Here is a 25,212-nt window from a genome sequence, read left to right on the forward strand (position 1 = left end):
AGGACCAGACTCATGTTAGACAAACATCTGCTGACACCAAGTTGGAAAGAGGGATAGAGGGAGATGAAGAGAGAGAGATGATAGTGGTGAGACAGATAGTAGTTGTAGCAGCTGGAGTCTGGCATGTCCATAGCAGAGATCCAGAGGAACCTACGAGACAAGGGAGCTCATGGAGTCCAGAAAGGTCTATGGTTAGTAACTTTAATGGAATAGGGAGAGTTAAGGTAAGAGACAGGCAGAGAGAGGAGAAAGACAGGATCCCAGTGTGTCAGTTCCCCTGGCAGTCTAAGCCTATAGTGGCATAACTAAGAGCTGGTCCAAGCCTGAGCCAGCTCTAACTATAAGCTTTATCACCAAAAAAAAAACATATCTTATTTTATATATTGTTTTCATGATTTTTTTGTTTCATTAAATTAGGGAAATGTAAAAAAAAATGACCTTCCAATTTTACAAATATCTAAGCTGAAATGATCTGAATGTTTTTCTTTCTCCAAACAGCCATTGAAAATCTCTCTCTATATATAGAGGCATTTTTTGAAGTGATAACTATTGTAGCATTTCTGCCCCCTCCAACCCCTGCAGGGAGCTTTAATAGCAGCCATCAATCTTACTACATTTAACTTAGTGCACACAAGCTGCACAATATCGATCAACACAGAAGACTAAGGACAGTCACACCGATGGAAGGCCTAATGCAAACGAGCCCGCTACACGAGCAGAAAAGGCAATTAAAGTCCAGTCAAAACAGTTTTATAATGCAGGAAATGCACTTGAGTCAGGAAATCTGTCAGGTGAAGCCATGAGTGTGCGAGAATCAAAACATGAAGAATTAAAAAAGACAAGTGCAGGAGAAAAGAGAAAGCAGTGAGAAGAATCAGCGTTCTCAGGTCGACATTTAGACGATCTCTCTGTGTGTTTGTTTTCCATCTGTTGCAGCAGTATACGTGCCCGCCCCGGTGTTTGATGATCTTGTATGTTGTATGACTCATGGTGCCAGAATCTTCTCAGCATCACTGCATCTGGAGCCCCGTGCAATATTTATGACTTGAAAACCATCTATGGGATCTTGTAAGTTGTGTGTAGCAGATGGAGGCAGTTTCCAGCTGTTTGCTTACTCTCTATTCCACAGCAGAATATTTACCAACGGTTGAGTGAGTGAGGATTAAATCTAGACGTCCATAGTTCCTGAATAAAGAACCCTTTGATTTGGTGACTCCTTCTTTAGAGTCTGAGTAAAACATTTGTGTTTTTAAGAAATATTGCAGCAATTTGATGGGTTACCATAAATTGTGGAGCACGTATTTATCTCTTTATCAGGATGTGGCTTGGTTAATCTAATCTAGTTTAATTTTGTGTTGTAAATTTGTGCCATTTAGGCCTCCATTACATCCCAGCTTATACCAAAACAATGATACTCTAATCGGTCTCTGTTATTCCTTTTTGTCTGACCGAACCATGTTTTTTAAATGCATATTTTAAACTGAACTACCACATATACCTGTTGCTATATAGATTAGGAATGGGCAATGATTTTTGAACATCCAATATTCGTTCACTTTGTAAAAATCGAAGAGTTACTTCGATTTTTTTCTCATTTTAAAAGTAAAATTGTTCATTGTTTTTACCAGTGCCTGGTTGTAATACGGTACTCCTGCCAGATGGTGGCTATACAGAGTCTTAAAGCTGTTTGCTAACCGCATTAACAAACAAAAGAAGAAGAATGCTGATCGAATCTTGAATAATCATTGAATAGATGCCAATGGTTATCGAATAGTATTTTGGCTTGAAATGCCCATCCCTAATATAGATGTAACTTTGATCTGAGCCAGATGCACAAAATTTGAAGTGCAATTCTCATTTAAAGGTGGAACAGGATATCTGATTTAAAGCAGTGCAGCTTCAATCAATCAATCTTGATTTATATAGCGCCAAATCACAACAAACGTTATCTCAAGACGCAACATCAAGACAGAACAAGATCCAGTCCCATCTTACAGACAGGACTCAGTCTGATCTCATCCTAATCCACCATGAGCAGAGCACTTTGCAGCATTTAGCATGTTACAGTGGCAAGGACAAACTTCCTTTAACAGGCAGAAACCTCCAGCAGGACCAGACTCATGTTAGACACACATCTGCTGAGACCGAGTTGGGGTTGGAAAGAGAGATAGAGAAGATTAAGAGAAAGAGAGCTTGAAAAATAAAACGTAAGCATGCCGTTAAGGTCCCCCTATATAAATCATATTACTGGTGTACTAGGAGAAAAGCTTTTAATATAAACGGTCAATACGTCTGGTTTCTGAGCTTTGCTTTACACATCTACACATCTGCCAGCTGAGCGTGACTGGAAGCTGTGCGGCTCGTGCTCATGCTGGTGCAGGTTCTGACTCAGGATGGTGTTGATGTGCCAAAGCATTAAACACAGGGAATGAGTGTGTGTCAGAGGAAGATGGGGTACAGCCCACGCACATGCAGCCCCTCTCTTGCAGGTGCATGCACCACCAAGCAGCAGATTGATCACAGGAGTGCCCAGGCTTCTGGTGCAGGGTGGGTTTGCAGGTGGATTGTGAGGGGGGGGGGGTTCGGGGCACAGAGCCAATAAAATATCACATCTGCATTAAAATGCCATCTCTAGGGTCCCAGTACTGAGGCCTGCTATTTCAGGGTTTCCTATTTAAAGGCTGTTGAAGTGTGGGCTCTCCACGCTGAAATAGCACCGTACACCATCTCCATTATTTATGGGCCTCATCTCTATTTTACTGGTTTACCGAGATGGGGGGAGGGGCGGCTACGGCAGTCATCAGCGCCACTGCTTGAACAACATGTGCTTAATGATGTCACAGGCTTGAGAGGACTCGTGTGGGGGAGGTGGGGTGAGAGGGGTGTGTGATGAAGAGCCCAGCAAACGGTTCAAATTGTACAGTGGGGTGGGGAGGTGGGAGGGTGATGGTGATGGAGGCGAGATGGGAGGGAGGCCGATGATATTATAACATGGGGGTTCACTGAAGCCTTTCACATTGCTGCAGGTTTGAGTGCTGCTGCAGGATGGCTGTCCCTCTCCTGGCATCATTACCTCTGTCATATCAATGAATCATCCCCACGCAGGGAAGAAAAAACACACATGTGACCACGAGTCCGTTAAAAACATGGACATCTCATCAGATTGGCTGGTTTGGTCACCGCAGTCTGAATTTCACAGTTTGGCTCTTAATTGCCTTGTTAATTATTCTCTGATGAGCGTTTCTCTGCATGTATGTGTGTGGGTGTGTTTAACCGAGCAGGGAGGAGATGGATCATTACTTTGAAACCATTAGGCAAAAAAATACATCAGCTAGGGGTCATTCAGATAATCACCATTTCATCTACATTTCTTCATTAGATGGATCTGATCTCCTAAAATGGTAGAAGACTGAAAACTCGCCAAATTTCTGTCGTCTTGGAGTGTGAGATTGAATGATGGGGAAATACGTCGATATTGACTGCCCTTTAGCTGGTTATTGACCCTAAGAACCAATAATCAGTAGACGTACATCTGCACTTGAACTCAATGTAAGCATGTGAAATTTCCACCTCTAAATTTCTACCTTTGCTTTGGCTCTCTGAGTTGTGACGCACATCTCAGGGGCATTTCCCCTCACTTGTTGGGGATTATTAGATAACCAGAGTTGTGACAGGATCTGATTTACAGCTCAGCCTCTCATCTAAATCACCACGCTTCACATTTCCTGTCATTGACCTTCAGTCACATTACTCCCTCACTCATTCGTCTTTTGTCGTTGGCACCGAGGAACCGTCAAACATGTGTGCGAGGGGCAATCTTCTCCCCGTGCACTTGTGTATGGATTTCTTTTTAGTATGCACCCCGGCCGTTCTCCCCCTTGTTACAGTAATTAGACCTGCTCCATTTAAGCCAGCAGCATCATGCTGGTAGTGGACAGTCTTTAATCATGTGTGAGTGTCTGTCAACACTTAGTAAAGGAAGAGTGAAAAACAATAGAGGAACCTGTCTGTTGTGTCTGAGTGTTGGGATAAGTGAGAGTGCCTCATTGCCTTGTGTGTGTGTGTGTGTGTGTGTGTGTGTGTGTGTGTGTGTGTGTGTGTGTGTGTGTGTGTGTGTGAGTGTGTGAGTGTGTGTGTGTGTGTGTGTGTGTGTGTGTGTGTCTTTTTCCAACAGCATCACGGGAGATCAATACAGTTGTGGGTTTCTGTTGAAGCAGCTCTTTGCATGTACAGTGTTTATGTGAGCTGAAGCTCCGCTATATCAGTTTATTTAGGCTCTGCAGTCTCTCACATGATAAAAGTAAAAAACAAACGTGGATTATCTCTTTCCTTTTTACATAAAACACGTCTGGTTAACAACTTACTCCGCTTGTTAATCAGCGTTTGTCCCCCTTGTTGTGATTTTCCCGATTGTGTCTGATTCTACAACTTTGTCGATACTGGCAGGGGTGTGGGCCTCTTAGAGAGACCATGTTTTATGCATGAGGAGGGCCAAGGGTGGGGCCCGTTAGGGGGGTGATGTCGGCGGACACACACAACAGCCAGATCAGCGGACACCATGACTACTTGGCAAAGATGCACATAAAGCTCCTATAGGCACTGGTTCTCTTTTGTTCTTCGCATTCAAGTGCAAGTTTGTTTCTTTTGCTGTGCCCCCAGTATACTCAGCAGTGTGTGTGTGTGTGTGTGCATCTCTTAATTTGAGACAGTTTTTCCAAGCTTCTTTGATCTCATTAGTCTCTCTCAGCTCCTTGTTTTCGTTGCATTGTGTCCTGATGGATTCGGGGCTGTCGTACTGTACCTAACCTTTCTGCATCAGCAGTGACAGTGTCTTCAGGGCTTTAAATCAGCACGCAGTGTCTGCCCCAAAGCTCCATTCTGCAAGACAGAAAGTGTTGCTGATAGCTTCAGTCAACACTCGGTCTCAAAAATAGATAACCAATGAAAATATTATTAGCTCTGTGATTTCTTCTGGTCTATTGCGCTGGAGTGAAGTTGACCTGAAACACTTTACAGCTGCAAGGTTGCGAGCCTCGGGCGGAAAAATTACAGTGGGACCCTTGAGATAAGCACTTTGCCTGAATAACCCAATGAAATACACACTTGTATTAAGTGTGGCCTTACTGTAAAGTGCTGAAAGTAAAAGTCTGAAATTCGCCGACCGACTGTCGAGGCGTTTTTATCTTCAGACAGAGTAATGGAAAATGACTGTGTTATCTCGACACACAGAGAACTCCTGGCTTACAGAGAACTGTCACTACTGGAAGAATACTAAATTAGCATGTTTAAATTTTCATCAGCGCTCCGTATATCCATTCAGAGATCTAAGGTCAAGTCGTGTTGGAGAATGCCACCCTTCTCATTAAGCTCTGAAATGGAATAATCACAGCGTTAGACAACTGATGCAGCCACGATGCTGTAAAGTACTGCCACTCTATATTAAGCATCTCTCTCTGCCTCTCTCCATATCTCCTGTGCATTAGCTGCAATGTTTGCAGTTACATTAGTACATAGTCGTTTTTAAAAAGTGCTATCTATGACTCTTTATCAAGCTGTTATAACAGGAAATAAAAACTGACATGTTAGAGGAAAATATTCAACATAACAGAAGATACGTCGGTATCAAATTAGAGTCTCTATCAACAAAAACGAGGAAGAAGAGGAGAGAACAGGTAGGATGTCTCAGACGCGCACGATATAAACCCTCTGAGAGGTGCTGCTTACTCCTTACTCATCTTGAATGTAATGAATTAATGCAGGCGACAGGTTGGGAAGAGCAGGAGGTTATGAAATAATAAGGGGTCAATCCCTCTTGTTATGCTAACAGTGTTCAGATGAGTCTTCCTGCGTCAAAGTTAATTATGGTTGCCATTTAAATGAGTACACTTGTGTAGGAGAAGGTGGGAGAGCGGAAGAAGAAGAGGGCCTCTCTCTAAATTGAGTTTGTCTGAGGCTCCAACTTTGATGCCGTCTTTGTTCTGCAGATATGTGAAGTGCAGCCGAATGAGGCTCTCTTCAGGGGTACTGACGCTTGTTGTGCTATGTGGCGATGTTGTTGTGTTTCTGTTAGCATGCATTTTTAAAAACTTGCATGACCCAAAAACTAAATGACAACATATGGCAGGAGTTACATACGCCAGCGACGTACTTTACATATGTTTTTGCAGAACTTTTCAGCAATGTCTTCTTTTGAGGAGAGATGACAGACATAGTACTTAAACATATTTTGTTAAGAGGGAATCTGTGGGGAAGATTTTCTGTCCCACTAGACAAATACAACGCTTTGATTTAAAGATATCATCAGTTAGGTATTCTGATTCCTTTCCATTCTCTTCTTCTTCTGCTCCAGTGTGAGGAGATGACCACACCGGATACATCGAAAATCAAGCTGTAGTGTTTCACTGACCTTTTATTTTTATACTTATAGCTTCAATCGAAGCTTCATTAAGTTTAGTGTGTACATTTCATTCAAAGCATATATCCTATGAAGACACTGGCACACCTTTAGACACACAATCTATATATGTGTCCAATCCACAGGAGGTCTTCTGTTGTTTGGAAAGTGTTTTTTCTTCAGAAACAGATGAGAGAAACTTCCTTCAAGCGCTGAATTAAAGCTGGCAGCTTTATTACACCTCCCTTTCATCACTATGTGTCCTCTTAGTTATTTGTTCAGCATTATAATCAGTGAGATATGTCAGATATAAGACAATGAATGTGTCCTAAATCAAACTCTGCATTGAGTTTAGCTGTTTTTCAACCAGTCAGTCAGTATCCTCCTCCAGTAAATCACCCTCACCTATCTTTCATGGTATGTGTTAATGAATGCATCCACGTTAAGGCTTGTAGTAGTAAAGTTATTTTATTCTGCCCTTGCAGACATAATGAAGAATAGCATAAACATGTCATGAGAACATCTCCATACTTTGCGTCCTCGATAAATACTGTATGAATGTTTATGTGAGCAGCCAGGCTTGTTGCTCTGCAGCTGTGTTGTAATGTTATGACCTAATATCCCCCCTTTTCTCCCTCCCTCTGCAGCCATGGCAGACTTCCATGTCCAACCCGAGTCGGTCCATGTCGAGGAGTCTGGTGTGGCCAGATTCCAGTGCCAGATCCACGGCCTGCCAGAGCCTGTTATCAGCTGGGAAAAAGACAGACTTCCTGTGGACACTAAGGACGAGAGGTAAAATCAAAGCACATCACTGCCTGAGGGTCACAACAGACAACTCTCCTTTATAAGTCTTTCACCAGGACTATTGACTGTATAAATAATGAACGTAGTCACCCATCTGTTCCAGAGCGCTGTTTTGAAGCCAATCGTTGGCGGGAGCCATATTGGAAATGCTGAACTCCACCTAACTAAAGAGGCGGGGTTTGAGCCTCCTAGCCAACAGCTATGTGCTCCCGCTCCCCAAATAAGGACAAGTCAATCATGTCCTTATTTGGACAAAACTCGTAATCTTAGTATCTTCTGAACCGTCGCATTAGAAAAAAAATGTTTTGAGCCAGGCTGTAAACATGTTTATTTCTGCTGTAAATATCGTCTTCTTTGAATTGGTGTTTATGTGGTTCCCGGTGTTTCTGCAGTCAGCCTCAAGCAGACACTCGATGAACTGCAGTTTACAACACTTCTGCATGGGCTTCATATTTTGAGACCGGAGGTTGCCGCTTGAGCAGGACTCATGTGTATTCATATCCTTGTTTTTCCTCCTGTAGGTTCACTCTCCTGCCTACAGGTGTTCTGCAGATCACAGGCGTGCGTGACGAGGACAGTGGAAAGTTCTGCTGTGTGGCCCATAACAGTGCGGGAGTGAAACACAGCACCGAGGCGCTCCTCACAGTCTCAGGTACTTATGTTTAATGAGTCTCACATATATGTGCCATGAGCATACGGGCTCAATCCCTATCTCCACGCTAATGCATGAGCACTGAACGGTGTTATGGGTGCCGTGCATGTTCATGGCAAGAGAGGATGGGACACTCTGTCATGACTTCACATGTAGCCCTGAAAGAAAATGCATTTTTTGATAATAAGAAAAAAGCTTTCCTCTAGTATGTACCTTTTTTTTTTTTACATTAAAGTGCATGTGTATTTTTTATTAAACTATCAGAGGTCATGAAAGCCAGTTATGTTAATCTGTAGATAATATTTAACTGAATAACATGAACAAATGTCCAACAAACAACTCCAAAACTGATTAGATACAGGTTTGTACTTTCAGATAAATGTGGTTGTCCCATCAGGTCCATGCTTCTTTTCTCTGGGTAAGTCCAGAAGGAAGGTCTGTAGAAATGTGGACTCATGTCAAGCGTGTAATTTGGCATTGTAAGTCTGCTTCAAAGCCCTCTGTTCACACCTCAGAGTCAGTGAGTGCGGAGATCGGGTATTGAGCCTTTGTTTTTCCGTCACATGGAAGCGGCGATCCCCTCCGTAGATTAACTTGTGTTGTGTACTGGCCTTTTGTTTTCGCCATCACTGCTCTAAAACAACCACTGCTTCCTCCTCTGTTTATCTTCCGAGCATATTCCCAAGATTTCCCAAACCTATTGTTCCTCCTCCCGATCCAGGAGATACAGCATATCGAGCTAATGCACCTTGGAGAAATCCAATTAAAGGAGGCCATCCATCATGTTCATTCCCATCTTATGCTCCCCGTTTTTCTTTTTTCCTTTTTTTTTTTTTACAGGCTCCCAGGCATCTGTTTACAAAGAACCCATGATCCTGGTTGGTCCAGAAAACCTCACCCTTACTGTCCACCAAACAGCCATCTTGGAGTGTGTGGCTACTGGATACCCTCGACCTATCGTTTCTTGGAGCAGATTAGGTGAGAATAAATCCAAATAATACCAAAGGAGGTAGAAGGTGCGTGGCTGTGTGTGTATAAATATCTGAGCATAGGTGTCACTGAGCTGACGTACTATCACAGTGGGCTCTCATGCATGTGGTTGTGTTTTGTGTGGGTTGTATGTTCTTTGTATCCTCGTGGGTTTGTATGTTTTTGGCATTGTGTAACATACGTGTGCACAGAACACATAGAATCCAGCAGAGTATCTATTGTGTTTACATGAGGCAAAGGGATTCAACATTAGGCCTTGGGGCTACACATTGTGGATGACTGTGTTGATGAATGCATGTTTCATCTCCTTCTGAAGCTGAACCTCCTTCATAGCTCCGGAGAGCCTCTGATTAATTGCTTTGAGGTGCAAAGACAGATACGATTAGTTTCCCCTTCCTTCCATGTGCACTTTTTCTTGACTATCACTCAGAGTCTGTCATGACCAATTTTTCAATCTGCTATCTGTTTTCTTTACCTATTATCCGATCTGATTTTCCGTCCCGAATGTAAATTGCTGCCCCTCCCAAGCAGTCAGGCATAATCAGATTGAGAGTATTGCCTTACACAATGTTGCTAGAATGAAATGCTAACACGATGGGATTTGTATGTATTAGATTACAGCAGGGAGGCTGGGATAAGCTGCATAATGAATCTGATAGTTTCACATCAGTCACTCCTTAATGCCAGAGTTTGTTTGCTGCTATTCATCGAACAGAAGCACAGCCGGCTAGCTTGTGCTCTTTCTTTCTGACACTAAGTTAATTAGTGCCTGACAGAGAGAAACTGATGGAGGGGGCAAGAGAGAGAGAGAGAGAGAGAGAGAGAGAGAGAGAGAGAGAGAGAGAGAGAGAGAGGTAAAGTAAAACAAGGCAAGAAAAGAACAAGGCTGCTTTGTTAGGACAAAAGCTCACTGGAGGGTTTCTTGTCAAAGAGAGTTAGATAGTGATAATGGAAAATGCAGAAAAGGCAATAAAAAACATATTAATGACAAATGTTGAGCAAAAACACATGGCAGTGTGGTTGGAGAGATTTATTTCATATCAATAACTTGTCATATTGTTGCTTCATAATCCATCATCTCAAGATTTACAAGACTTCCTACAACAACTGTAGAGCTCATGTCAAACTCGCTGCTGATACCAACTGACAAGAAGAATACAAGACGATACCATACCATTATTAATTACAGCATCATTCGCATTCATAATCGTTGCACTAATTTCTCACATAGGTTGTAGATGATGTCTCTATTAATATGTCATCTGTAATGTGTAATGCAGGCGTGTACATATTTGTTAATATTTTATGTGTAATGTTTGTATTTAGAAAACAAAGTTTACTTGAGTCAGTTTCCTTGTTTGCGTACATATTTGGCCAACAAAGCGGATTAGTATTCCGATTCTGAATCTTCTGGTTATAGGATAAGTTATGATAGGATACAATATGATACAGTAGGGGAGGGTAGAGAACAGTATAGCACAATATGATATAATACGATAGGGTAGTAGGGTAAGGTAAGTAAGGATAGGATACAACACGATACTATAAGATATGATAAGATCAGATACAATACACTACGAGAAGGTACTTCAGTAGGGAAGGGTACGATACAATGTGATTGGAAAGGATACAATACAATGGTAGGGTACGATGCGATAGGATATGATGCCATACAATGATAGGGTACTTTACGATAGGATATGATGCCATAACATATGATCATTAGGATACCATAGGGTAGGTGGGTAGAGTTGGGTATGATGCATATGATACTATACCATACATTACGATACAATATGATACGATTGGGTAGGGAAGGGTAGGATACAACCAATAGGATATATGTTACGATACGTTATGATACGATAAGATAAGATATGATAGTGTAGTAGGGTACGATATGATACGATAGGACACAATACAACAGGATACGATACTATGGGGTACGGTAGAATAGGATGCAATATGATTGGATGATAGGATATGGTACTTAAGGGTACAATGCGTTACGATACGATATGATAAAATATGATTCAGTACAATCGATAGGATACGCTACAATACTGTAGTAGGGCAGGGTAGGGTACGAAACAATAGGATATGTTACGATACGGTATGATACGATAGGATGCGATACGATACAATACAATAGTGTAGGAGGTTAGGCAAGGATATGATACATTAGGATACGAGTCGATAGGATATGATTGAATATCGTAGGGTAGGATATGAGACGTTACGATACGATACAATTTGATATGGTGGTAAGGTAAGGTACGATACACTAGAATACAATACGATAGGAAACGATACGTTAGGATACGAAACGAAAGTAGACGATGCGATATGATACAATACGATCGGATACAAAAGGGTATTGTAGGGTCTTTAAGCAATGCAATGCAATGCGATACAATACAGTATATTATAGTTCAATGGGGTATGTTATAATACAATACGATAGGATAAGATGTTACACTTCCCCCTTTTGGAATCAAGTGCTGCATGTCTCCAGCTGCCTCTTCAATATTAATGAAACATCCAAGTTAGATTAGTCCACTTTCAAACAGAGAGGCACATACAGATGAAAATCCACAAAGAACTCATATTGCACATTAAAAATATATAAGAATCATTCTGACTACCTGCTGGACACTGGATTTAATCACTGTTTTTATTAGAGAGGGGTGATGTTTATCTTGTGTGTTTGCAGAGATAATTGCTTTATGATATAAAAGTGCTCACAGTATCCTCTGCTGACGAGTAACCATATGGTTCGTATTCTGCCTGGAGCTCCTGCCGCTGCATGTGTCCAGCATGGTGCCCATCTCCCTGCCTCTCTGCCTGCCCTTTTAACACATCAAATCTGGACCATACTGGGTTTACAAGCCACAGATGGAAGTCATAGACGGGATTAAAATGCCCCCTTGGCCCCATAGCTAATATCACAGACAGACTGAAGTCATTGTCGGGGCTGAGACTGCTGATAGGGAGCACAGGAAAGGGTGAGCTTATCGTGTAGGTACAGAGAGGAGGAAGCTATGGATTGTGTAAGGAGATAGGAGATTAGAAGTTGCAGTTAGACTTTCTGCTCTCTTGGTGACGGCTGTTAACATCTCCTGTTAAAAAGAAAATGTACTCCAAGGCTTTGTCAGACAAAGGCATGAAGAAGAATTTTCCCACTCAGGCGTGAAAGCTTTAATTAACAGAATATCCATTAGAGAAGCTGCCTGTATGATAAAACATTCATTTATTATATAACATGAAAAATCTGATGATTCTTTCTAAGGAGAAATACACTCTTCAGGGTTTGACTTCGTCCGTTAAAGACGTCTAATTACAACACATACAACACTCACAAAACAAACACAACCTCACTGACCTTTCTGTCTTATCTTCCTGTTTGCTGTTCTGGCAGCCGTGTCGCAAGTTATTACAATTCTGAGAATCACACACTTCACTGTGAAAGCTGCAGCCTTGACCTCTGGGAGGGACAGAAATAGACCCGTCTCGGTCAACTTGTGGCCGTAAACTTGGATTGAGTTTAATTAGTGTTTCTTGCAGGCAGTTTAGGCCCACTCTGATCTTTACTGTACAAGGTCCTTTTTTGTTGCTCTATATCCAGTTAACTTTTTCCCATCCTTCTCATCTGCTCTGTTTATTCCTCCCTGCAAAGATGGCCGCCCCATCGGCGTGGAGGGAATCCAGGTGCTCGGCACGGGGAACCTGATGATCTCGGATGTTGGCGTTCAGCACTCAGGGGTATATGTGTGTGCTGCTAACAAACCAGGGACTCGGGTACGCAGGACGGCTCAGGGACGCCTGGTGGTCCAAGGTGAGTGAATAAAAGAGTGCTTCTGTTTGAAAGGTTAGGTAGGAGTTACTCTGTGTGTGTAGGGGGGATTTAAAGCACACTGAGCAGCCGTGTTCAGTTGATAAGGTAAAGTTTCTCATTCTGTGTTTCCTACCTGAATCACTTCTGTGCTTCATGTGGGTGGACTTGAATTTAAATCCCCAGTTCCGAACTAGTGGGTGGTACAAACATGTCAGGCTCAAGGATTTTGATTTCAGCTTGCATAATTATTTTGGAGCTTTTGCCAAACAAAGAATACCACAGCATTTTAAACCTTTTCAGTTCCTGCCAAGCAGCTGTCAAAATGTTTGAGGTTCATCAGCCTGATACTGAAAGCACTTTGTTTCACCTCCACCAAGGAAAAAATAACATCAAGCCATGATCAGAGTACAACAAGAACTGGAACAAGATATTCAGTGATCCCCAAATAGCTTAGAAGCTCAAACACAGTGTTATGAGTTGAATCCTAAATTAAATCAGCTCAGCATTCTTGGACTAACCCATCCATCCATCCATTTACTTCCACTTATCCGGGGTTATGTCGCGGAGGCAGCAGTCCAAGCAGACAATCACAGACCAGGTAGGATATATAACCTCCACCAACAAGTTCTGGGTCTACCCTGGGGCCTTCTCCCAGTTGGGCGTGCCCGGAACACCTCTAAATGTAGGCGTCCGGGAGGCATCCTTATCAAATGCCCGGCCCACCTCAGCTGACTCGATTCGATGCAAAGGAGAAGCGGCTCTACTCCGAGCTCAAATATCTGTGCACCTAACCCTATCTAAGGCTGAGCCCTGCAACCCTTTGGAGGAAACTCATTTCAGCCACTTGTATCCACGATCTCATTCTTTCGGTCATGACCATAGGTGAGGTATGTAACGTAGACCGACTAGTAAATTGAAAGCTTTGCTATCCAGGTCAGCTCTCAGCCTTTTCACCACAACTGTCCTGTACAACAACCACAGCACCAATCCGCCTGTCGATCTCACTGTCCATTTTACCCCCACTCGCGAACATGACCCTGAGATACCTAACCTTCACTTGAGGCAAAGACTCGCTCCTTACAGAGAGAGAGCAATCCAGCGTTTTCCGGCAGAGAACCATGGCCTCAGACTTGGAGGTACTTAGAATTACGACTGATAAAATCAATGTGTTTCCTTGTGTTACGCCGTTAATATTAATAACAAAAGCCTCGACCGTCATAAAAACAGGTTGACAAAGATTGCTTTTGTGAAGAGACGCTGAGAAGAGTAGCCATGGAGGAGCTCGTGAGCACTGATGGGGCTCAAAAGAGTCTGTTTTAAAGACCAAGTTGGCATGAATTCAGTAACTATGAATATATCATAATATATATTTACAGCTTCTGAATTTGAGTCACTCGATATAAGAATTTCAATAAAATGCAGATTTTCTTTAACCGCATGGAAATAGTATTGTTATAAGCTCACAGACTGAGGGGTTCATGTGTGTATTTTTATTCAGGGTATTCTCACCTCAAAGGTGCGTGCTTCATGCCCACAGGTTTAATATTGAACGCTTCCACGGCTTATCAAATTCTATGACAGGAGACTATTTATATCCGCTTCCTCTGCGTGAGGGTTATGAGTCTTCTTCCTCTGAAGAAACTAACCAACCTCAACCCAACCCCAGAATGAAACCGGTTTGCTACTGTAAAGGGTTTACAGTGAACTGAGGTTCAGGATCTTTTTGTTCGGTCTCAAAGGTTCATTAAAATACAGATATAACATCAGTAAAACAAAAGTAAGATTCAGAAGCGATCTTAATCGATCATGAGCGACACAAGAGTTAGCCTGTAAGCATGGAGGAGACTCAACTTGTGTTGCTTTAGATCGCGCTTGATTGCATTGCAGATTGATTCACCGAGACAAGCAGGAGTAGCAAAGTAGTTTCAACATGTCAACAAAGCCATGGCAGAGATCAACCAGTGTTTCACTTTAAAGAGCTACCTTGTAAAACTGCTGTCTCTCAAGCTGATGCATCCCTCACAAATGTCTTTAGATGATCATTAAATTCTTATCTGATGAAGATATTTTGACATTTGAATAAAACTAAACTAGGATGCTTTACTGAGGACTCCTCCTGTGTTTCAACAGCTGTTGTAAACTCAGCAAACCCGACACGTGCAGCTGAAGGTCTCCGGTTTACAGGGTCACTTTTAAAACCATAACACCAGGAGCTGACAGAAACGCATTCGCGGTGTGCTCAGAGAAGTCGACTGTTACATGGCTATTAAACCAAGTGAATCACAGTTTTGGAATTTTTTTTGGGACAATATATTTATTGATTTTTAACAATAAGGACACAATAATAAACAAACTGAAAAGGACGCATAAACATACAGAAAAGATAGAACAAATAAAAACACGTGAAAGAAAGAGAAATCAAGTGAATCACAGATGTGTGTGATGTTAAGTGGACGGTAGGTGAAATAAAAACACTGCAGGTAATCTACCAATCAGAAATGTTCAACATTGCAGGTCCTGGACCTTTGAAAAATACTAACCCCAAAGCAGGGACTTTTCAGGGGGAGATTAACTACCCTAGAACTAAATTTAGACCCTGGTTCCTGTGGCTGAAAAGCCCGTCGTTCCGGGGTAAAGTTCCTGTGATCGAAAAAGCACCTTTTGTTGCTTTAAGTCCTGTGAATCTTTGGGTTGTGGGAGATTTTCCCACATTTGATCTTTAAAAGTTTCTCTATAAGGAGATCTTTTCATTTCCAAGTTTCTTTGTCACATGAAGACTGTCGTCAGTTCCTCGTAGGATAGAGAGACGGACTGAGGATGGCCACGGGTGGGTGGCCCCGAGCTTTAATTGTCACCAAGCAGGAAACATCCTGCGTCTGCCTCACTCATATATTGATCAGATGGACCACACTTAGCTTCAGCCCATGGCAGTATTGATCCTAATCAATATTTCATTTTATCTGGCTGTCAAATGTAAGACAAGGCCCCCTACACTGACAGGGACAAAGATGAAAGGCAGGGATGGAGGGATGCGTATACACTGAGCAGTCCAGTTTGGTTCAGTACAGTTTGGTACCAGCGTCAGTTATGTTATAGCATAACATCAGAGCAGCATGTGTAGCCTGCCAATCAATTCAAAAAAGAAGAAGAAGAACACAACACAGTAAACAAAGGGTGACAATGGAGGATGTCTAGCATTTTGTGTTCTTTCTTCTCGACGTGTGGCTGTTTATCAAAAGAAGATAACAAGCTTAGTTGTGTGTTTGTCCATTATTACTGCCAAGGAAAGGATTATCACTAGTACCAAGGTATGCTTGGTACCCCAACAGAAGGGAGTGCCAAAAAAGTAGGACAATAGTTTGGGTACCTTTCCCAACTTTGACAGAGTAAACGTAAATAATTGTGTACTGAATACATGCATGTTAGGCCTGTTTTATTATCAGGAGAGTAAAAAACGGTCTTTACTGCATGTCCTTGAGGGATTGGTGTATTTAGTGTGGTGTTAATAAGCCACTTTGCACCTCTGAGAATATGAGAGGGTGTCAATGGCTATCAACTCAGATGAGGAGTACAACGGTCAGGAACTCCAACTCCAAATGAATGCAGTCAAGAGCACTTATGAACCCATCGCGCATCAGACAAATGCTCTGATACAGTAAATCAATTAAGTTCAGTTTGGCTCCTTTGGGGAACAAAAAGAGAGACAAGGGGAACAAAGATTGGAGCAGGAGTCGAAGTGTGAGAAGCCAAAGGGGAAAAACAAGAGCAAGATGGATGGATGGTGCTGATAATCTAACCCACACCTATACAGGTGCAAATCAATACCTTCCCCTGCTCCATCTGACCTTCACCTTTAAGACAGCCCGCACAGAGCACAGCAAATGAGAGAGAGAGAGAGAGAGAGAGAGAGAGAGAGAGAGAGAGAGAGAGAGAGAGAGAGAGAGAGAGAGAGAGAGAGAGAAGCAGAGAAGCAGAGAAAGAGAGAGAGATAAATGAAAGGGCCATCACATGCTGTCAGCAGCCTCCATTCAAGAGCCTAAGGGTCTCTGCTTTTCCAAAGGGAGAACTGAAATGCTTACATTGAGAAAGTGTCAGGCAGCATTTTGTCCATTAGGGTGGGGACAGGTGGGAGAACGATTCAGGAGGAAAAACAGAGGGAAATAATGAAGCTGGATTGACATATTGTTTATCTTCTTTATAAAACACTAAGTGGGCAGATCCACCAACAGCAACAACAGGTCAATGCTGCTCCTGTCCATGCAGATATGAAGTACTCCTCTGTGGCGTAGAGCTCACACATCACAAACCAGAACGCTGTAATTTGTTTTGAGTCAATTCTACAAACTCTGCATCCATCAAAACTTACTTCAACATGGAGAATATTAACCCCAGCTAAAAACAATTGTCTCCACTTATTCCAGTGACTTCTAAAAACTATAGCGCCCAACTGTTAAAGGCAGCGAGAGGCAGACTAATGATAAGTTCATGTTGGGATTAAAGACGAGAGGAAGTTCATAAGAAAAATAAGACACATATTCAGCAGTGAGTCAGATACTGTGTCTCTAAATCTCTTTGTCACAGTTTTTATCAGCGTCTAGAAACAAATCTGCGATACAATGTCAAACTCAAACAAAATACATAATGAAATCATATAGAATGATTGGACCTAAAAACATTAATTTATATATACATTTAAGTTTTCTTTCTCTCTTATTTCCTCACTGAGGAGTCGCTGTAAAATCTGCTCTTCTTTCAGGTTCCTTAGAAGTGTCAGCACCAAGGGTAATCTTTGTTGTACTGTAGGTTTTAGGGATGTTTGGGAGATTTCCTATTTGTTCAAATGGAAATTTATATTCTAAATGGTCAAAAGGTCAAACAACTCAAAATGGAACACAGTTTATTAAACAAAGGCATCCAGCTGCTCCTGGATGTGCCTAAGAATCGCCTCTAAACCAGGGCGATCAAGCCTTTGCTATAGCGGCCCCTAAGCTCTTACCACTTCAAATACGATGGGTCCGCTGTTGAATGTTTTAAATAATTGTTTAAGACCTATTTCTTCTCTTTGGCCTTCTCCTCGAGTTGAGAACATTAACTTCCCGTCAGATTTTACTTGATTTTCCTGGAATGTACTATTTAAAAAAAATATGTTGTAGTGTTTATTGTTTTCTTCTTGTACTTGTAACTTGTAAACCACTATGGAAAACTGGTTGTTTTAAAGGTGCTATATAAATAAAGTTGACGTGACTTGACTTGAAAGGCTTATGGGACCACAAACTCTGCCAGTAAACAATGTTCAAATTGGTTAGCCAGATGTGACTAGTGTTAGCAGCTTGCAACACCAGCCGTCAGTCCTCCTTGCAGGGTAACATCCACATCCCTGTCCTGGTTAGCCATTACTCCAGTTGTGTGGTTACATATCAATCCAATCAGAAACAACCTTCATTAAACGTTATCTTCATTTTCAAGATCTAAACACAACAAACAGCACCACACTGTTAGACGCAAGCTGTCATCTGTGCTTGTTTACATCCAGGTAGTAAAGCATGATAGAATTATCGAAGCAGCTACAGCCCTGACCAGTGGCAGGTGGCTGTGCTGAAGTTAAGACACGACATAGGAGTGTTAATTCAGGTCTTAAATAAGACAAATATTGATAATATACTATAACTAAAAAGTAATTCTTGGCTGACGAGGGAGAGTGACAATGTTTAATTGTTTAAATGCACACATCCTGTTTTGTTTTTATCAGCTTTCTTCTGTACATCATCACACCAGACAGTCTTTGTTTCATCTCTCTGCTGTCCCTCTTAAAGCATCCCAGTCTTTTTAAAATAAATGTAGCATTTATTTCTAATTATGTTGAACAAAAATAAATATCCAGACATTATTTTAAGTTCTGTATGAACAAGAGTCTCAATTTACACCGACTTAGGTTTCTCTCTGCTTTCAGTTCCACTCAATAAGATAATTCTTCTTCCTCCAACTTAAATCTGCGTTAGAGTCTTAATTTTAAATCTAGTTTCTGGGTCCCACTGGGTAATGAGTGAGAGAGCTAAATGATGGGGAGTGAATGAAGATAAAAGCTTTTTTTTTTTACAACAGGCAATATGATATGCTTAGTGCTCCAGCTTCCTCCCCTCTAGTGATGACTCTGAGATATTTTAATTACCATAACATTTTCCTAGAGTTAATAACGGCATAAATAATTCAGGTTATCAAATCACTGATAACCACTGGGACAATAATGAGTGCAGTGGAGATGATACCATACCTCTCTGTCTGCCTGTTCAAATAAAAAAACACCAACCCAGGAATTAAACTCTGGCGGATGTATCTTTAATTACTCTGCAATTTGAAGGCGAGTACCTGCTCTGCTAAGAGAAGCGTTTGAATAAGTTATTACCACTAATTGACCGTAGCTGGAGGCCTGGAGCACGGGCTGAGACGAGATGTGATGAAGCTATAAACTGCATCAGTTTATTTTCTTATTGCTGTTTTAAAGCACATTAGTTACAGATAGCATTTTTTATTCTCACTGCATCCTGATTACTCTCTGCTTCCCTCTCTCTCTCTCTCCCTCTCTCTCTCTCTCTCTTGTTTCCATGAATCTACATCGATCTGGTGTCTCTTATAATCCTGCTAATTGACCCTGAAATATAGATTCACAGCAGTATTTACACCACACCTACAATCCAGTTCATCACTTTTTTATTAATAAATGGCGGCTGCTGGGATTACCTGCAGGCTATCATGTGTGCCTCTGTTTGTTCTTCCTCTTTTTCCTTCCCCTGGATTGCTAGTTTATCTGACTCTCTGTTTCCTTTGTTCCGCAGCTCCTGCAGAGTTCATTCAGGCACCACAGTCCATCGCTCGCCCTGTCGGCACCACCGCCATCTTCACCTGCCAGGCCCAGGGCGAGCCTGAGCCTCAGCTCACCTGGCTGAAGAACGGGCAGATTCTGGAGCCTGGAGGGCATGTCAAACTCAGGAACAACAACAGGTAACAAAAACAAAAACTGTATTTATTGGAGATGTTTTCTTATGAATGGAATAGCAACAGAGGTGAGAGAAGAAATAAGCCCATCATTGTATTTGGTGAGACTGATATTTAGAAATAATGTAATTGCTAGTGTTGTTAAAGCTCCTGTGAAGGGTTTATTGTGGTTAGAGAGCAGACTAAAATAAGCACTGATACCTCTTTATGTCTCAATAAAGAACGCAAGACGATCTTTGACAAGCTGGATTACCTCTATAGAGCTATAAACACCAGAATGACACCTGTGCCTCAGGGCAGGCGTCAAACAAGGAGATAAACAGCATGCAACTGAAACAGACTTTTATTTACATTTAAAAAACAACTTAACTGAGTTTTACTTTGAAAAAGGAAACAGCATTAGATTTTTTTATTAACAAGAGATAGTATGTAACACTTTGTCCTCAACGTAAACTAAGTTCCTCACAGGAGCTTTAAGGAAAGAAATTCTGCATGTGATGACAGTTTCGTATTACAACAGCTTCTCTCTTGGCATCCTTATTTTTGAGTCTGCAGGTCTTAAAATTTATATTTACCTTTATTTTTTAAAACATTACAAAAAAGAAAAAGAAAAACTGCAACTGGCCTAGTTGTCTAAGCGTAGGCCCCATGTACAAGGTCTGTAGTCCTTGTTACAGTGCTCGTAGGTTCAACTCCTGGCCACGACCATCTTCCGCACATCTTCCCCTGCTCTCTGCTCCCTGCATTTTCTGTCTCTCTCCAGCTGTCCTATCAAAATAAAGGCGAAAATGCCCAAAAATATAACTTTAAAAACAACAACTCATACAGATCATGCAACTTTAACTATTCAAACAGGAAGCATCATCCAGTTTTCAGGATAGATAAGAATAGCTGTTCAAAAGAGTCTGAATAGTTTTAGTGAAAGTAGTTGTATTAAGTTAATTGTGCATGAATTCATAAAACTCCAGGTTTCCTACAAGACTTGATGAATGACACCAATAATGCTTTGTTAGTCCCATATAAAACGTTTGTTATTGGTAAATTCATTAATTATTTTACAGATCATTTATAAACCACAAATAAAAGTGGTGTTGGGCTTTCAGGCTGTAAAAAAAATTGGTCTCCAGCTCTTACATTTGTCAGGAGTCTCTGATAGATAGTTAACCTTCTGGAAAAACCTGTAGACTCTGGATCAGAATCCATTTCTAGAAACATTAAGGAGCCCTTACAAATCATCTCAGCACTCACTGCCTCCTCACAAAGTTGGATCCCTCACACTAAGAGTAACATTGATGTCAGTGATAATCACTGCTGCCTTGATCTGATCATTGGCTTCATCACATGCTCAATTTCTCTGCCTCTGTCGCTGCTCGCACGGCAGCTGCTTGAATTCACGCCTGCCAAGACGTGGGCTTCAATTTATTTGTGCCTTTGTATGTGAGCAGCGTATTGACTGGATGTTGGATGCTTTCCCATGCCAGTCCCCAGGAATGTCATGAGGAGGAGGACCCCACAACGAGCCCAGTAGTTAGGACTCACATGGGAAAGGCATCCTGTTGCACTGACTCAACTCGACTCATTTTAATTTATAGAGCAGCTTTCATACATTCAAGCATGCAGCTCAAAGTGCTTCACAAAAGGACAGAGAGACAGAAAACAACAGCAGAAGGTAAAATTATACAAGGCTAACTAAAAAAGATAGAGGAAAGTGATATAAAATACTTAACAATGAAAATAAAATAATTACAATAAAATAAGATAATTACAATAAAATAAATAAAATAAAATTATTACGATAAAAATTATAAAATAATATCAGATACAAATCAGAAAAAAATTTAAATACAGAAATAAAATCATTACAAGAAAATCAATCAAATAAAATAATTACAATAAAGCCAATAAATACGATACAATCAATAAAATCAAATCAGATAAATATCAGAAAAATACAATTAAATCAATATAATAAAATCATTACAATAACATAAATAAATTAAAATAATTACTATAAAATCAATCAAATTACATAATTATAATAATATCATTATAATAAAATCGAAAACATTAAATTATTATGATAAAATCAATAAAACAAAATCAGATACACATCAGAAAAAATAAAAAAATTTGAATCAAAATTAACAAAATAGAATAAATAAAAATAAAGCTAAAACAATGGTAGTAATGGTAATCATGCAGTCCAGGGCTTAAAATAAATGACTCCAAGTTAAAAGCCGGATTCAAAAGGTAAGTTTTAAGTTTGCTTTTAAAAACACCCAGGAGCTCGCCGTTTCATTGTCCAGAGGCAGGTAGATCAGAGTCTAGGGGCATAAAACAGAAAGCTTTCTGGCTGGCACCTATGAGGGACACATGAGGAATATTTAAATTCTAACAGTAAAGCACAGTGCTGTCTGAGGCACTGGAGAATTGTTTTAGAAAGCCATGTTGGAACTATTTTTTGCTCTGTTTCATATTATAATTTAGGCAGAGGAACTCCATTGACATGTTTTTAAAATAAGCAAAAGACTAATAGCCGAAAACATCATGAGAAGGTCTCCACTGATTTCCTGCTCCTGGCTTTGCAGCAACACTGACAACGATAAATCACAAATATCTGTTCAGCTGTTGCTAATCCGCCTGGGTGTGTGCTTGTAAACTACTTTACTCCATCCAGCAAATGTGTTTCTGAGTAAAACTCTGTCAAGCATAACTGCACACGGCAAGTTCAATTTTTCCAGTTGACCCTGGCAGCCAACCACCGCGTATGTTGTTATCATTCAGTGAGAGAAATATGAAGTGAATACATTAGATATGCACCAAAAAAATCGATACTTGCACTCCGTAGCATTGACTGAAGAGGGCAGACACCTCCATCGCTCACACGCACTGGTCCACTCCCACTTGCCCCCACTAGTCTATATCAGTCAGAGAGATGGAGGGGGAGACTAACAAAGGAGGAGAGGGAAGAAATAAATGAGAGGCCAGACGTAGATGTAAAAAAAATGATAAGAAAAATGAACGGGTGGTCAAAAGAGAAATGATGAGTCTTCAGGAAGAACAAATGAGCAGAGACAGAGAGCAAGAGAGAGAGCAGGGAGTCAGAGCATCACAGCGTTTCCACTTGCCACCATTAGTGAAGGCTATAGACCTGCTGTAATATGGATCTCATGCATCACAAGGCATGTGTTGTGATTGGTTAAGGAGGCAGGCCTCAGCTGAGATCTACCATTAGCTAATTAGCCCATAAACTCAGCTGGTTGACCAGGAAATGCAGTCAGCCATCTGAAGATCAGAGGAGCTGGATGTGAACCCTGTGACTTTATACAGAGGAGAGAGAGAACACATTACAATCTGATCCATTATCACAATCTATAGTAGGACACATCTTCATCAAGTCTGAGTATCTGTCCAACCTTGAGTGCTCGTCTTAACTAAAAGACTTAAGAGATTTGAGTGTGCTGTTAGAGAGTAAAAGACAACAGAGACCAGGATTTGTGTCTTTAATCCTCTGTTGCTCACATTAGGGCCTGTTTCCACTGCCAACATTTTCTGCACTGACAGCGTCCCTGACCAGTGTTACCATCTTAGGGACTTTGTCACTATATCAAGCAAGTTTCAGACTCTTTTTCAAAAAAGTAACTAACAACAAATCTAGTAACCTTTTCTGGTGTTGTTGGAGACGTGCTGATGTGAAAGCACCTATTGTTCTTACTCTTCTCAACGAGCAGTGGGTGCTGCTTGCAGGTCCCTCCCTCATCCCAAAGCACAGTCCTAGTCATGCAGCAGTCGCTTCTAGCTGCAGTCAGAGCAGGAGATGTTCAACCCTCCACTTCCAGACTGCAAATGAATCGATCTTTATTTATATAGCGCCAAATCACAACAAACGTTATCTGAAGACTCTTTCCAAACAGAGCAGGTCTAGACCGTACTCTATGTTCTTTCATTAACAAAGACCCAACATCAAGACAGGATAAGATCCAGTCCCATCTTACAGACAGGACTCAGTCTGATCTCATCTTAATCCACCATGAGCAGAGCACTTTGCAGCATTTAGCAAGTTACAGTGGCAAAGACAAACTTCCTTTAACAGGCAGAAACCTCCAGCAGGACCAGACTAATGCTAGACACGCATCTGACTGAATCACCAAATTTGGACCAAATTAATTGTACATGCATGAAGCTGCCACTAGCTAAATGAAACTTACAAAACTTAACAAACTTAACAAAAAAAATTAAAAATGATAAAAAAAACCTAAGCAACTCCTCAAGAGAGAGGAGAGAGTCTCTTTTGGGTCACTTTTCCGGTCCTAGTCCGGCCCTGGATAAAGGAGGAGAGTTAGAATTGTTGCATTAATAAAAAAACAAGAATCGACAGAAGAAAGTGTACTCACTTATTGTCTCTCCCCCAATGTTACTTGTCTCTCCTGCAGCGTCCATTACAAATTCAAGCACATTTTCAATTATTCAAATTAAGTGATGACATCATTTAGTGACTTCTAGCGACTTTTAGGACAGCCAATAGCTACTTTCCGTACTGGGTAGTTGGCAACACTGTCGTCAACCTCAATTTCAGAGCACTTAACACCGACGATTACAGCTGCAAGGTTACAGAAGTTGTCCCTTGGCAGTCATCTGCTTCCCTTTGTGATCGTTAAGTCTGTTTTAAAATGCTCTGTGTACTCTGTAGTAGTTTGTTTCCATGAAGACCTCTGCCATTAGAAGTCCCGCCTCTTCTTTGTTTTGATTGGTTTGTAATGGAGAAGTGAGTGAATGTGAACGATAGGGGTGCAACGGATCAAAAAACTCACAGTTTGGATTAGATCACGGTTTTGAGTCACGGATTGGATTATTTTTCGGATCAACAAAAAGAAAAAAGAAAATAAAAAAAAAAAGAAGACAAGACAAATATAACTTTGTCCCTCCATTTATTTTGTAAAACCCTTTGCCCATTAAATAAAAACAACATTCAACTCAAAATGTACTGCATGTGCAAAGCACCCTATCTGTGGGCCCAGTCCTGCCTCATTCACTGCATTTCATGGCATGGCAAGTGAAGGAGCAGAGGAACTTCAAAAGTTTCACTCTATTCTTCTTTCAATCGCTGATTTTCACCGTCCACTTTTCTTTGAGCTGCAAACTTGGAACACACTGTTTTATTCTAGGGTCCTACAGCTGGCAAAGTGCCAACATGTGAAATGCTCCAAAAACGAAAGTGAAAGTTAAAAATTGCACTCACAGCAGTGGACTCTAAGTGGCCCAGTAACAGCCTGTCTGCGTATCGTTGGCATGGAGACAAGTCCCGGTAAACACGGGGTGACCCAACCAAAACACAGAGTGAAGGAATAACAGTTCGGGGACCACATATAGGCGGCCGGGTGCGGCCCGCGGGCCGCGTATTGACGGCCTCTGGTCTAGTGGGTGTGCAACGAAATTTCATAACGTGGCTCAAGCACATTCAGCCTTCACTGTATTTCACAGGGAAACCAAAATGCTCCCATACATGTGACTTAAGAGATGCAGGAGGTTTTTTCAAGTTCCTCT

At 41.2% G+C, this 25,212-nt stretch overlaps 1 protein-coding gene and 1 long non-coding RNA gene across 3 annotated transcripts in view; one reads left to right on the forward strand and one right to left on the reverse strand.

Moving 5' to 3' along the window:
• The window catches only part of igdcc3 (immunoglobulin superfamily, DCC subclass, member 3), a 167,959-nt gene that overhangs the window by 119,579 nt on the left and 23,168 nt on the right, over positions 1-25,212 (forward strand). For both annotated transcript variants that reach the window (XM_034679784.1, XM_034679785.1), the window contains 5 exons: positions 7,042-7,186; positions 7,720-7,850; positions 8,691-8,828; positions 12,517-12,675; positions 19,509-19,674. In XM_034679784.1, coding sequence (XP_034535675.1) covers positions 7,042-7,186; positions 7,720-7,850; positions 8,691-8,828; positions 12,517-12,675; positions 19,509-19,674 — 739 coding nt within the window. The remainder of the gene's footprint in view (positions 1-7,041; positions 7,187-7,719; positions 7,851-8,690; positions 8,829-12,516; positions 12,676-19,508; positions 19,675-25,212) is intronic.
• LOC117810150 lies at positions 19,379-24,517 on the reverse strand. The gene is made up of 3 exons (XR_004630724.1): positions 24,063-24,517; positions 22,489-23,508; positions 19,379-20,436 (listed from the first exon to the last, which is right to left on the reverse strand). It is a non-coding gene; the product is annotated as an uncharacterized LOC117810150 (long non-coding RNA).

The sequence above is a fragment of the Notolabrus celidotus genome, chromosome 3 (genome assembly GCF_009762535.1).
Source record: "Notolabrus celidotus isolate fNotCel1 chromosome 3, fNotCel1.pri, whole genome shotgun sequence".
NCBI classification, from domain to species: Eukaryota; Metazoa; Chordata; class Actinopteri; order Labriformes; family Labridae; genus Notolabrus; species Notolabrus celidotus.